General features: G+C 42.5%; 1 protein-coding gene across 5 annotated transcripts in view; it reads left to right on the plus strand.

The window, feature by feature from the left end:
- The window catches only part of znf423 (zinc finger protein 423), a 185,875-nt gene that overhangs the window by 116,752 nt on the left and 53,344 nt on the right, over positions 1–15,779 (plus strand). Inside the window, exon 20 of one of the 5 annotated variants that reach the window (XM_008412530.2) lies at positions 1,899–2,198. The exons of 3 other annotated variants lie outside the window; for them this stretch is intronic. In XM_008412530.2, the coding sequence (XP_008410752.1) occupies positions 1,899–1,949 (51 nt within the window). In that variant the 3' untranslated portion in view covers positions 1,950–2,198. Of the gene's footprint in view, positions 1–1,898; positions 2,199–15,779 lie in introns of those variants that run through there. One more of the 5 variants, XM_017305363.1, reaches the window with a different exon arrangement.

Below are 15,779 nucleotides of genomic sequence, written 5' to 3' on the forward strand. Positions count from 1 at the left end.
ACAATTGAGCTGCTGATTGCAGGATTTCTTCAGGCCTTTCCTGCTTTGGTAAACTGTTGCCCTTTACTTTCTAAAACTATGTGCTTTACCGTCAGAAGAAAAAGATATATATCGCTGTTGGGTTGTCAGGCTAAGTCGTTGAATTGACATTTGAGTCCTTTCATTTCGGTGAAACTTGAGAATTGTTCATTTAAAATGTCTAATTAAGACAACAGTGAAGTTTTAATTACAGTTCAAGGAAGACTGCAGATGTTAGCTTCTGGAGTTGTGACAAGATTGTAAATTTAGGGTTTGAACTCTTAAAACAGCAGGCGGCAGTGGTCAAATACTGAGGTTCAACTGTATGAAAAGGTGGTGATTTACTTATTAGGACAGAAAAAATGACTTATTGTTAATGCTATTATCATTATATCAAAGATTTGTTATTTCAGACATAGAAGAATGTAAATCATAATTTAAATATTGCCTAAATACTTACAATTTGAAATATTTTAAAGAAAAACTGTGTAATAGTACACTTTGGGCATCAAGAGTTAAATAAATTTGTTTTTAAATTGATCAAATGTTCTTTAATTATGTCCACTAATTATGTATTTTTTAGTTTAGCTCTAATTAACTAAGGTTTTATGCTAGAATCAGCAATAGTTTCTGCCAATCTCCGTTTTTGGTAAGAAGCTAAACATCCTTTTCCCAAAAAAACCTTCAGGTTATCAAGTTTATGCAGAAATATTTGCAACATAGAGAAGAAAGAAGACGATTGTGAGGGGATCTGTGTTGCCAAACATAGAAGTAGGAGCTTGTTTAGGATTTCTGCTGCGACAAAAAAAACAAGAGAAATACGAAGCTGCAGATGGGGTTGAGATGAAGGAATCAGACTGTTTGTTCAAGTTTCAGTTTCTCTTGAGTTAATCGAAGAACTGCGCGGCTAACATCCATCTGCAGTTAATATCATCGCCAAACAAAGATCAGCAGGTTCAGCGACGGCTCTCAGACTCCAGCTGGATTGTTGTGCACAGAAACAAACAGATATATTTTATTCCGTCTGCGTCGGTCGGTCGGTCGGCTGGTCGCCGCCGCCGCAGTAGACGCAGGTTAAGATTGGAGATGCGTCTTGGGCTCGGTGGTGGGAAATCCTCTCCCACATAATGAGAAGCGAAGGGACCGGTCGGGCTGAGTTGGCTTCTGTTCCTCTGTCCTCTTCATCTTTAATCCCCGCAGCTTCTCTCCTGCACTCCATCATCATCCTCCCCCCGCCCCAAACACACTCTCATCCTCTTCATTGTCCGTCAAACCCCCCTCCCCTCGAGGTAACAGGTTTACCCCAGAGACGTTTCCCCTTTTTCTCCTGCACACACAGCACTCGGGGCCTCGGCAGAAGTGTAATTTCCCCAGTGTTCTCCCTAACCTGGAATATCTGACACTGTGACACCAAAAGAAAGGGGCTGGGAATCTGTGTGTGTGTGTGTGTGTGTGTGTACCCAGAAGTGCATGAAAAGATGTGAAATGTTGCAACAGAAGGGAGGTCTGATGGTTCAAAGGGGGCGGTGGTGCTCAGTTTGTTATTTTTGACTTTGTGAGCGTTTCCAGGAGGTTCTGACGTTCAGAACCAAGCTGGACGAACCAGAACAAGCGGCTAACTCTCGGGCACTTCCTGTTTTATTCAAGGTCACAGATAGAGATACAAACAACTCAGACTTGGGTAGTAACTAGTTACATTTACTCAAGGAACTTTTCTGAAAACAAAAATGCGAGTATTTTTACTATGTTGTACTTTTTACTTTTACTATGTTGAAGTATCACTGCTCTTACTCTGTCCACCTCTGATCAGTAGATTAAAATGAGCTCCAGTTGATTAACTCACGACGACTGCTTAGACCTTTTTTGGTGTTGTATTTCAGCCACCGTCCAGCAGAGGGCGCCACTGGTCATCCTTAAACGAAGCCAGTTGATACAGAAACAAATATGGCGGCGGTATCCTACAATGTAAGAAGAGAAACGGTCCAAACTGAGTCTGGTTTGAGATGAAAAATGCTCTAATTCCTGTTCTGTTTAGAAACAAACACAAGTTTCTTTCATTAAAACAAACTTTTTATCTACTAAAATTGTGTCTTTATTCTGCAAATACGGAGATTGTATTTGACTAAACAAAAATGATCCTAGCTTGGCTTTGATACTCCATTGTACATTTCGCAGAAGAGATGATTGAAATAAAAGCTACATTTTAAAAATATTTTCTGTCATTTGTAATTTTTTTAGAAAAAGTGATTGGTATGAAAAAGAGGGGAGGTGAAAGATCCCTCTAATCAGCGATGCCACCGTGTTGACAGGTGGAAAAATCTGAAACATCCAGAATCGAGCCGCTTTCTGTCAGCAACGCTTCTCCAGTTTTTAATGTCCGGCTGTATTTTATGAGACGTCCGTCTCGCTGTCCGTCTCGCTGTCCACTCGTCCCCTTGATTAAAGTGTGGAGAAACGGCTTTTGGATCGATAACTTCCCACAAGCAATATCTGGTATCGATGCGTGTCCTCCTCATTACCGCAGCATGCTGTCCTCTCCATGGACCTGAATTATTCACACACACAGAGTCGGGCTTTTTACTCCTCCGTCTCTGTCGTCTGTCATTCGTTTCCTCCTTTCTGCATTATTTCTCTGACTCCCTTCAGCTTTCTTATTCCTGTCTGGATATTTTCTGTGTTTAGCAGATTGTCTCGTTTTCTCATTGTTGCATACTGGGAGGACTAATGAAGCCGTAGAAGTGACATTTAGCATCAACAGTGTGCAATCAGTGTCAGGCGCAGAAATATGACGTGAATATTGCTGAATGAAAATATACGACATGATGCATTTCAGTGCATCTGTCTAAATTACCGTCTGCGTACCTTTCCTGCTGTCTGAGCGTTCAAACTATAATCGTCCTCCGTAATGGCGATCATAAAGTTTAATAGCTTGGTGCTCTTGTAGCCGTTAGCCACTTAATGTTGTAATTTAATGTGTGAAAATTGTTTTTAATGATGCTCCTTCTGAGTGTGTGTGAGGTCCCAGAAGTCCCATCATTTCTGCTCTGCAGGAAGAAAATAAACCTGAGTTTGATGTTAATTACAGATTACAAAGAAAAAGAAGGCCTACTCAACTTTCCTCCTCCTGTTGCACGGACAACATTTTATGTAGGTCACTTTTCCAGGGAGAATAAATTTAAATCTGGGCCCATTTCTTAAAGATTTTAAACATACCATATTACATATTGTAAATAATTAGATGAGCGTCTTATTTCTCTGGTTTTAGTTTTTATAGTAGCCAGGCTGGAGAAGCTCACTTCACACAGACATGTTGTGGGAAATGGACCCATGTTCTTTCCAACCCAACTACTGCTGAGCTTCTCTGTCTTTTCCATCACTGTCGTCAGTCTTGCTAGACACGATGCTCTCACCGCTACCTGTAACATTCATGCATCACTAATTCTCTTGTTGTAATGTAAAATGCTGTGTACCTACTGCCATCTAGTGGTAAGAATATTACATGATTACGCCGCTAGTCACTGCTACAGCAGACACTCAAAGATGGCATTATTTGCAGATAATTCATTTTCAAAAAATCTTTTAAAACCAATTACCGTATTTTTCGGACTATAGAGCGCACCACACTAGCGCCTTAATTTTTTGGGGGGGGTTGAGGGGAGATGGAAGCTGCTCTCGGTTTTCCATAAGGACCCAGCAGAGGGCGGTGTCCTAATAAATCTGCTGCATATATTAAGGACGCAGCACTCCGTCTCCAAAGCCGAACCATGGTTTCGTTCACACCGAGCTTAAGCGGCTCTATTTCCCTCCTGTAGTGCCAGATCGACAGCCCTCAACTTAAAAGCTGCATGATATGAGTTTGAAAACATTTCTTCGTCGTTACTGCTGCTAGCATGTGGTTGTTCTAAATGAAAATTAGCACGTTCTTCTTTTGATTTACAATTTTGACTTCTAAAGATTCACTACCTCCTAGAGAGCCCCCTGGTGGTTGAAGAAGAATCCACAGAAAAGCCACACCGGGTTACATTCCGCATGGTTCAAAGCTTAGGAAAAAAATAGCAGCTTATAGTCCGGAAAATACGGTACCGTAGGTGAAATTGAATAATTTCCTCGGCACACCTGACGATCACTCACGGCACACCAGTGTGCCACAGAACAGTGGTTGAAAAACACTGGCTTAAATAATGAAGCTCCAAAACGAACCGGTGCAGCTCTGCTGCCGTAGTTCATCCATCCATCTTCTGTACACCCTTGGTGAGGTCGGGAGGGTTGCTGGTGCCTCTCCAGCTAACGTTCTGGGTGAGAGGCGGGGAAACCCTGGACAGGTCACCTGGACAGGTCGCCAGTCTGTCGCAGGGCAACACAGAGACACACAGGACAAACAACCATGCACACACACACTCACACCTAGGGGCAATTTAGACAGATCAATTAACTTGACAGTCATGTTTTTGAACTGTGGGAGGAAGCCGGAGTACCCGGAGGAAACCCACCATGCACAGGGAGAACATGGAGACTCCATGCAGAAAGACCGGGAATTGAACCCAGAACCTTCTTGCTGCAAGGCAACAGCTCTACCAACTGCGCCACTGTGCAGCCCCCATAGTTAATCACAAAATAATAAACAAATTCTACAGAGCTTTTATTAAATACCTCTGGATGAACCAGATCCTTGTTTACACTGCAAAAACTATGTTTTAAATTATTCAAATACATCTTTGTTTTGAAACAATTTATTTAGGTCTAACATGAGCCTTTATTTATCCCACAGTTCTTGAAATTATTTGTATAAATTTAAAAATAAGCAGCTGTAATAAATTCTCCCCTACTGATTGGTTTTGCTCTAATTATACGGAGACAAAAATTTTATCACATTGTAATTGTGATTTTTGATGTTACTGACAAATAACTGTCCGTACAAAACATGTCGACTTGATACTAGTATTGAGTATTTTTCTTAGTATTGGTGTCAAGTTTGACATTTTTGTATTTTAATTTGTGATAACCTTGTTGTGGACCAGATAGTTGGAGTCCTTTAAAAACGATACAGAAACTTGTTTTTATGAGTTTTTCTAAAACATTTTTTACACTTTTGACTCTTTCTAATAATCTACCAATAGATAAAAAGACACCTCAAAGAAATAATTTACCTTTTTTGTGGCTGTGTTTGAAAATCCTGACGGTTTTATTTTATTAATCAGCAGCAACTGCCTATAAAACACAGACAGTGGGATCCCTGCTGTTGTAATTAAAGGTGTCCTTGACAGAAAGGCAGGCCACTTTCACACTTTTCAAAATCAGAGCTCCTATTCGGACGCACACACCACCACAACCAGTCTGATGCTCCATCTGGTGAGTTCACTGACAGCTGGGAAAACTCCACATTTTACAGCTGACATGTAAACTCTACACCAGGGCTGGATTTATAAGGACCTGGGCCCCTTGGTGTGAGGCGGTCTTTGTGCCTTATGCACTGAAGATTAACTATTTTACTTGTGCTAGTCGTGTCGCAATACACAATAAATACAACAGCTTTAATATCTGGCACTAGCACCACCAGGGGGTGCACCACCAGGGGGTGCTAGTGGGACCTCAGAAAAAAAAAAAAAAGAAAATCTAATAAATTTTTTAATCAGAAAATTATTTTTTATCATAAAATCTAATTTATGTATCTGTATTTTCAAGCCATTAAAATAATTTCTTAAAATGTTATTCGACATGCTCATCAGCTGCCAGTCAAATTTATCGACCTGCTTTGCTGCTCAAGCTAGCATAGCATGGCCAGCAAAAAATCAAAGTGTGAGGCAGCATTTATGCTGAACAAATGTAGTAATTATCGAGAATAGAGAATAAAAAAATTCTTCATATATTTTGTAGTTTGCAAAGAAGGTTCCCAGTCAGCAGTTAATGATGTTTTAGGGATCATAGCATGGAAAAGTTTGGGAACCTCTGTTCTAGGCAACAGAAAATCCCCCCAAAAATCAAAAAATTGACTACAACCTCATAATTTTAAAACTCTTAAATATTGTTTATATTCATATAAATCCTAAAATAATACACCTCGCATGATTTGGGTGAGTTTTTGGTAAATTTTGCATCAAAACGAGCTTAATCTCCGTTCATTGAAGATAAAGTATTCAGAATCTACTCAGGTGAGAGTAGAGATGCTTCATACTAAAATTACTCAAGTAAAAAGTACAATGTAGTAAAACTACTCCTAAAAGTAACTTAATGCGACTGAGTAAATGTAACTAGTTACTACCCACCTCTGTAAACAGTTACAGGTAGTCTTAATGTGTGTAAATATAAAATGTGACCCTTTTTAATCTTTTTCTCCGGCCGTTTTAATCTCTTCCTCAGTGAAACACCTGGAGGCGCCGTCTTCCCCGGGTGTGTTTGCGTTGCATGCGCCGTGCTGCTGCAGCGCTCTGCTGTGTGTGTACTCATTGTGTATGCATGCTGTGTGTCGGAGAGCGACACCGAAAACCAGAGAGGAGTCGATGTGTGTGCGTGTTTGGTCCTGGGACCTCTGTGTGTCCCTGGGCAGGGAATAAAGTGTGTGTGTGTGTGTGGAGGGTGTGTGTCCCTGGACTCTATGTTGCTTCCTGCTAACGAGACACACACTTACATACGTTTGTTACACACCGCATCGATCAGGGTGAGGACGAGGGCTGCTCTGCGGCCCGTTAGCCCACCGCTAAGCAGCGAGCGCCTCGGGGCATGGTGCCCCCCCCCAACCACCCTCCTACGTGCATCTGCACACACACACACACAGGAAAACACACACCCCGATCTTCCATCTACATTCAGATACACAATAAAATGCTTCCTCACATACCAAAAGGGCTTCACTGCCGGCCCGTACGACGATTACCATAACAACTGGCACGGTGGACGTTCCGCGTTACCATGGCGACGTGAAAACTCGGTTCAACTCATTTCACTTCATTCTTCCCAGTGGGGAAATTTAAAAGGCAGAGAGAAGGTGCATGTCCATCCATCCATCCATTTTCTTGCACCCTTTTTCCCTCAGTGGGGTCGGGAGGGGTGCTGGTGCCCATCTCCAGCCAACGTTTCGGGCGAGAGGCGGGGTCACCCTGGACAGGTCGCCAGTCTGTCGCAGGGCAACACAGAGACACACAGGACACACAACCATGCACACACACACCTAGGGACAATTTGGAGAGGCCAATTAACCTGACAGTCATGTTTTTGGACAGTGGGAGGAAACCGGAGTACCCGGAGAAAACCCACGCACTCACAGGGAGAACATGCAAACTCCATGCAGAAAGACCCCAGGCCGGGAATCGAACCCAGAACCTTCTTGCTGCAAGGCAACAGCTCTACCAACTGCGCCACTGTGCAGCCTAAAAGGTGCATGTAGAGGTGTGAAAGGGGAATGCGTGACTTACTCACCGGTGCACCCTACTGGCAGTTTTTAAATAACTATGCCCCTGATCCGATATCACAGGCAGATGTTGCTATGGAGATGCAGCTATGGCTGCTAATAGGCTTAGTCACAAAAACACAAAGAAATGGTAATGTTTGTCTAGGAAGGTCAAAGTTCACAGGCTTGGCTAACATCTTCCTTGTTGGTCTTTTGCCAGTCCTGAATTTTAAGGTTTCGCCACTATGCCTCATAACTGCTGAAAAATAAATTAAATACTGCCAAGCTAAAAACTAGCTTCGCAGTATTTCAGATATTTAAAACGAAAAACTAATCAATAATTATCGGTATCGACTGATATGAAACGCTTATATTGTGATACTTTCAAGGGATAAGCGGATTTAGACAGAGAAGTTTGTGGTGGTTTGCAACCACACAGGACACACAACATAAGGAGTCCATACCAATTTACATGATTAGCGGAGACGTTTTATTAAACCCAGGTCTGGACACACAGGTATTGGGAGTCGTGGCAAAATAAACAAAAATAATGGGAAAAGTCACAAACCGTTGGCCGTCGGATTCAGGCTTCTCTCCTCCCCCTGCCTCAGGATTTTACCCTACAACCAAAAACCAGAAAACCCAGCTTAGCCAACGATTCCCAGACCAAACAGGTGGATTAAGAACAAAATATGGCATCTATTAAAACAGGAGCGGGAACGATGCTCAGTGACGCGACACTCATCTGAACTCCCTCACTCGCCTGGTGGGAGGGGCTTGTTCCTTTAAAACCCCTTCCAGCCAATCAACCGCAAGGAGAAAGCACAACAATTAATCAGTCTCTCATTCACAAAAGTGACACAGGGACACGGCACAGCAGCATTTACACTACAGTAAAGTATTTCCAATTAACCAGACTTAGACTTTCAGCTGCTTCACTGAAGCTGCATTATGTAGTGAAAATTTACATATTAGCTTAAACATATTTGCATTATTTCATGGAACAAACTGCCGGAAATGCAGCACAGAAAGTTTTTGGAGTTTCCCAACATAACCAGTTGGTTTATCACAACCACGGTGCATTTAGATTGGTATTACTGTAACTCCTATTCCTGAGAATACATATGATAATAACCCCTCCCTAATTTTCCTCCTTTTTATTTCCTCCTCCTCTGAGCTGCCCCCTCCTCTCTGCAGGAGGAGCTGGATGTTGGGGGTTTATGAGTTGGCAGTCGGACTGCTGAAAGGGTGGCCACCTATGGGGATCCTCACAGCAGCCGGCTCACACACACACACACCTGCACACACACTTACTTCATAACCAGAGCTGAGAGAGTGTGTGTGTGCTGTAAGTCCAGCAGACTGTTACTGTAGCTCTTTGTTCAGCCCTGGCTCGACTCCACTGCATGCCTTTCTTTTTCTCTGACGCTTTGATTTTACTCTCTGGCCATTTTTCCTTCATTTTATGAGTCTTCTTTCTTTTTTTGTCAAGCATTAAGCTATTTTTTTAGTTCCTCTTTGGATTTCTGCTCTTTCATCAAAAGTTCCGACATCTTAGTAACCCGTGTCTTAAAATCCAACCATAAAACATTTGAATTTGAATCTGAATCTAATTGCATTGGACTAAATGTAAATTTTGCAAAACATAAACTTGATTGCACTAAAGTTCCTTCATTGGGATTTTCTGTTTTTTTTTACTAAATATATGGAACTGAACTGGGGTCAAAATGTTTATTTGGGAGAAAATAAAGATATGTAAAACAGAAATGTTGTTGTTTGATTTAAACCAGAAAGCTTAGAGAATAAAGCTGTGTAGCAGCATTTACATTTTAAATACACGCAAAACTTTGTCGCTACTCATTTGAAAAACACAATTTCACAGTTACAGTGTTTCCATTAAATAAGAAATGCAATTTAAGTCGCACATAAATAAGTTTGTCGTAAATAATAACTCATTGAAAAACAAGCTGCGCCATCATCCTCCAACCACTTCCTGTCTTCTTCTTTGTCTTTTTTGCCAGTAGTAACATCCGATTGTTGATCATGTGACTGATGTGTTTCCTTCGCAGCTTTACGACGCACACTAAATTCGATGAAGCCGAAAAACCACCTCATCTGACGCAGAAACTTTTTATTTCTGGCCAATTGAAGGAATAATTGTCGCTTTGTTTAGAAATTACAGTCTCCCTTCAAATAGCACAATGTGAAAGCAAACCAGTAAATGAAAATGGCTTTTAGTTTCGACCAAACAAGCCGACTATAGGACTTTCCTGGTGGGAAAACATAAAAAAACTAAATTCAACAAAAAACTTGAAAATATCAAACTTATCTACATTAAATCTATCGCCTTACTTCACTTTATTTTAAAGAAAGTTCAACATGTGTCATGTTTAACTTTTATTTCTTCGTTTCCTGCATGAACGTTTTGACCCTAATTTAGCTCCATATAAAAGCTTAAAGTGCAAGAAAGTAGTTCCACCTGCAGCTTAAATCTCTTACTGACATTCAATCTTTGGCTAAAAACACTTTAGCTCCTGGTTTCACGTCCAAAGTGGACAGAAAGAGACGGACAGTCAGGTGAATTAAAATACTCAGCAGAAGGGGGCTTGAATTTCCAAACTTTTGGTACGTCTCCAAGATTGAGCTATTTTTTCTCCACTTGTCACTGCTGTGAACCCCCACACACACTTTCTGTGTGTGTGTATGTGTGTGTGTGTGTGTTCGCAGTGCTTCTCCCGGTGTTTGTGTGTGTAACTCATCCTCCCCCACGCCTCTGTGCTCCTATGTAACAGACATATCAGTGCTGTGTGTTTACTTTTTCCTCGCCCGAGTGTGTTTTAGTGCGTCGTGCCAGTTTGTGAAGTGAGGGGATGAAAGAAGCCATCTTCAGCCGCCACGGCGATCAGGCTAATTACAGCAGCTTAAGTGCTTTACCCACGGTCATCACACACTGTCAAAATACACCACTGAGCTCGAGTGTGTGCGGTTTAATTTTTAAAGGCCATGAAAGCTTGCTTTTAACCAGCTCGGCTCGACTTTGGAGCTGCACGCACGCATTTGTCAACGCTCTGCAGGGGGTTTGAAGGCACTTGATGCTTAGTTTTTTTTTTTCTTTTTTTGTATGTTTTATCTTTTAAACTCTCTACTCTTTTTTTCCTTCCTTGTCTCAAAGCAAATTAGGCGAGACGATCTCAGATGCTCGTGTTCTTCGTTTGTTTTAATAGTGACGACAGTAGGGTAACGGCCGAGCGTAGCTCTTACATGGAGCTACGTTTGCAGCGTTGAGTCCTTTGTGAGTTAATAAGTGAATTACTGGAGGAGTGTGTTGGTGTGTACCTGTCTACCAGGGTTTTTTAGGTTATGTGGTGCTTGTGGAGCCCTAATGGAGTGTGCAATGTGTGTTTACTGGCTCCCAGGCTGCTGTTTATCGCTTAGCGAGCTGGAACTAATTTACTAATTGAGTTTTGAGTTTTAGAGGAAAGATGGCAAAATAGTATGAGAGGGAAGGGGGAGATGAAGAGACACACCAGAGGATTCAGACAAAATATTTTACACGTTTCCTGAGGAAAGAGGATTTGAATGACATGAGAGGGAATCCAATTTGATTCTTTGTTTTGTCTTTGTCGTGGTGTAATCATCAGGCCATAACAAAGCAGCAATCCGCTAATTGTGGAGCTAATTTTTTAAACCAGTGTTTCTCAACCTTTTTTGTGCCAGCGCCCTCCTATCCATTATCCAGGTCCCTCGCCGCCCCCCACCAAAGAATTTGTAGGCTACTTTGCACTGAATGTTATTTTATTATTAATATTGCTATCACTGTTGTTGATGTTTTAATTTTTATGCTTGTTTCTGTATTTATCGTAAAAAATTATTTCTCGGAGAACAAAAAACCAATGGGAATAGAAATTATTAGAAAAATGCTATAAATGAACATTCAAGTTAAAATTGGTAGGCCTAACAGCAGCCAATCAAAGTAGAAAATATATTTTCGTTCTGTGCCATTTTAGGGTTGTTAAATATTCCACAAAATAGCAGATAAAAGATGTACATGTCAGTTTAAACTTTGAACTATTTGCAAAACGACTGAGATATGCAACATTGATAGAACATGGATAGAACTGTAACCACATTAATCATAACTCTTCTTAAGTGTTTCTGTGAGTTTCTGGTGGTGCAGCTCTGTGCTGCCTTCAGGAGAATGGGACATCAGAGTATCATCCATAAAATTTCACCCACATGGCATTTATTGTGCAAACAATCAATCAATCAAATTTTATTTGTATAGCACATTTCAGCAGCAAGGCATTTCAAAGTGCTTTACATAATTAAACCAAACCAGAGCTTTCAGTGGAAAAACAAAAGTTTCAGATCCTTTTTATTCCATACAAATATGAGACAGAAACATGGATTATATCTTTATATAGACCTGTTTATTTTACAGTGGGGCAAAAAAGTATTTAGTCAGCCACCAATTGTGCAAGTTCTCCCACTTAAAAAGATGAGAGAGGCCTGTAATTTTCATCATAGATATATACCTCAACTATGAGACAAAAGGAGAAAAAAAAAATCCAGAAAATCACATTCTGATTTTTAAAGAATTTATTGGCAATATATGGTGGAAAATAAGTACAGCTACAAACAAGCAAGATTTCAGGCTCTCACAGCCGTGTAACTTCTTCTGTAAGAGGCTCCTCTGTCCTCCACTTGTTACCTGTATTAATGGCACCTGTTTGAACTCGTTATCAGTATAAAACACACCTGTCCACAACCTCAAACAGTCACACTCTAAACTCCACCATGGCCAAAACTAGAGAGCTGTCAAAGGACACCCGAAACAAAATTATAAACCTGCACCTAGCTGGGAATACTGAATCTGCAATAGGTAAACAGCTTGGTGTAAAGAAATCAACTGTGGGATCAATTATTAGAAAATGGAACAAGACCACTGATAATCTCCCTCGATCTGGGGCTCCACRCAAGATCACACCCCGTGGGGTCAAAATGATCACAAGAACGGTGAGCAAAAATCCAGAACCGCACGGGGGAACCTAGTGAATGACCTGCAGAGASCTGGGACCAAAGTAACAAAGGCTACCATCAGTAACACACTACGCCGCCAGGGACTCAAACCTGCAGTGCCAGACGTGTCCCCCTGCTTAAGACAGTACATGTCAAGGCCCGTCTCAAGTTTGCTAGAGAGCATTTGGATGATCCAGAAGATGACTGGGAGAATATCATATGGTCAGATGAAACCAAAGTAGAACCTTTTGGTCAAAACTCTACTCGTCGTGTTTGGAGGAGAATGAATGCTGAGTTGCATCCAAAGAACACCATGCCTACTGTGAAGCATGGGGGTGGAAACATCATGCTTTAGGGCTGTTTTTCTGCAAAGGGACCAGGACGACTGATCCGTGTAAAGGAAAGAATGAATGGGGCCATGTATCGTCACATTTTGAGTGAAAACCTCCTTCCATCAACAAGGGCATTGAAGGTGAAACGTGGCTGGGTCTTTCAGCAGGACGATGATCCCAAACACACCACCCGGGTAACGAAGGAGTGGCTTCGTAAGAAGCATTTCAAGGTCCTGGAGTGGCCTAGCCAGTCTCCAGATGTCAACCCCATAGAAAATCTGTGGAGGGAGTTGAAAGTCCGTGTTGTCCAGCGACAGCCCCAGAACATCACAGCTCTAGAGAAGATCTGCATGGAGGAATGGGCCAAAATGCCACCAACAGTGTGTGAAAACCTTGTGAAGACTTACAGAAAACGTTTGATCTCTGTCATTGCCAACAAAGGGTATATAGCAAAGTATTGAGATGAACTTTTGTTATTGACCAAATACTTATTTTCCACCATATTTTGCAAATAAATTCTTTAAAAATCAGAAAATGTGATTTTCTGGATTTTTTTTTTCTCCTTTTGTCTCTCATAGTTGAGGTACATCTATGATGAAAATTACAGGCCTCTCTCATTTTTTTAAGTGGGGGAACTTGCACAATTGGTGGCTGACTAAATACTTTTTTTGCCCCACTGTATTTATAGATTAATAGTTTGTTGCTCCATTCTATGTCATGCTTCTCCTATTTCAGAGTTTTCCGCAAGGTGCGCATCGTCTTTTTTTTTCTTTACCTCATACGGAGCGGAGCGGCCGGGAAGCGCGTATCGATGGAGAAAAGCAACTAACATAAACCTTTTAGCTCTGGTATTCTGATGATTAAAATTCAAAAGTGTTGTGGTACTGTTTTATACGAGATCACATACAGAACCGACGTTAACTCTATAAAATGAACGCTCTCTATGGTGGTATCACCCATGGAGGAATTTCTTTATTTAAATGGGTTCATTTTTCAGAGGGATACAAAGTGAGGGTATCTTGATTTTAGTCATTACATATTTATAAGAGCGATTTTCTGTTGTCCTATGGAAGCGGGCAGCATCCAGACGGACAATAAAAACACTTAACAAGTTGCTGCTTTGACATGATCACAGAACTGCCAAAACATATGTGCAAAAATCCTCAATAAAATATTTGAAAATCAGACTCCAGACAAGTGAATCACAGCAACGTCACCTCTGACGTTGCTTTGGATTGAAGGAGGAAAGAATAGTGTTTTCTTTTGCAACTTAGAAAAACGTAGACAGGAATATAATGCAACTAATAGTTTTAAACATGCCACCATGTTTGTCACTTTCATTTATTAAACTTTGAAAACGATTAGTGCATGTAGCTTCCTCTAAAGTAATTTTTTCTAATAAATTATAAAGCACTATTTTACTTGTCTGGTTTGTAAACTTTCAATTGAATAAAGTGCGACATCTGATTACAGGGTTTCCCCCAGAAAACTTGCTAAGGCCAGTTGGGTCAGGGCACCGAGGAGGTTCACCAGCGGTTCACCTTGTTTTTGTATTAAAAGATGTTAAGTAGACATCCATCCATCCATCCATCAAGAGTGTGACCCCCCTGTAATTGAAGCACACCCTCCGATCCCCCTTTTTGAACAGGCCACCCCAGTCTGCCCCCGATGTCCATGTGATATTGCCTCATACAAAATTATAAACCTGCAATAGGTAAACAGTGGCCAGAGAGGTATTGCCCGGGTTGTGTTGCCTCGCGTCAGCCAACACAACCCGGGCAGATGAGATCCGGCCGGATCTCATCTGCCACCGTGGAACTTTTTAACCACCTCAGTGACCTCGTCCCCAGAGATCGGAGAACCCAACCCAGAGTCCCCAGGCTCAGCTTCCTCAGTGGAAGGCATGTTGGTGGGATTGAGGAGGTCTTCGAAGTATTCTTCCCACCGGCCTACAACGTCGAGTCGAGGTCATCCCCACTATAAACAGTGTTGGTGCTGTACTGCTTCCCCCTCGTGAAACACTGGATGGTGGACCAGAATTACCTTGAAGCTGTATGGAAGTCTTTTTCCACGGCCTCTCCAAACTCCTCCCACGCCTGAGTTTTTGCCTCAGTAACCACCTGAGCCACATGCTACTTTGCCTGCCGATACCCCTCAACTTCTTCTGGAGACCCACAGGTCAAAAAGGCCTGATAGGACTCCTTCAGCCTGACAGCATCCCTAACCGAAGGTGTCCACCAACATGATGTGGTTAGCGTTGGTTTGTTAACCTCTAGTGCTCCGGCCAACCGGGACCATCTGCATATGCCTTACAGGGAAGGCAGAGCAACACGCTGGGTAGTCTGTTGAGATGTTGCATGATGTTTTGCTGACAAATACAAATCGAGTGGCCTTGCCAGGAGGGACAGGACGAGGGACAGTGGCAGGACGAGTGGCAGTAGCAGTGGCCGGAGGGGTAGAACAAGCGGCATTGGCAGAAGGGGCAGAAAAAGTGCCAGTGGCAGAACAACCAGCAGTGGCTGGAGGGGCAGGATGAGCAGCAGTGGCTGGAGGGACAGGACTTGCAGCAGTTGCAGGAGTTGCAAGATTAGTGGCAGTGCCCGGACGAGTGGCAGTGGCCAGAGGGGTAGGACGAGAAGTGGATGGAGGGGCAGGACAAGTGGCAGTGCCAGGACGACTGGCAGTGGCCAGAGGGGCAGGACGAGCCGCAGAAATATGAGGTAGGACGAACCACCTCCTGCCAAAGTGACCTTTTGCAGGAGGGGGAGGACAAGAGGCAGTGGCAGGACGAACGGCCACTGCCTCAGAGGAAGCCGCAGAGGAAGGACGGACATCTTTGGCAGGAAGGGGAGAACAAGAGGCAGTGCCGGGACAAGTGGCAGGAGCTGCAGGATGAGTGGCAGTCCGACTGGCAGTGGCCAGAGAGGTAGGATGAGCCGCAGAGGAAGGACGAACATCTTTGGCAGGACGGGGAGGACAAGAGGCAGTGGCAGTGGCAGGAGGAGTGGCAGGAGCTGCAGGACGAG

This window comes from Poecilia reticulata, linkage group LG6, assembly GCF_000633615.1.
Source record: "Poecilia reticulata strain Guanapo linkage group LG6, Guppy_female_1.0+MT, whole genome shotgun sequence".
Taxonomy (NCBI): Eukaryota; Metazoa; Chordata; class Actinopteri; order Cyprinodontiformes; family Poeciliidae; genus Poecilia; species Poecilia reticulata.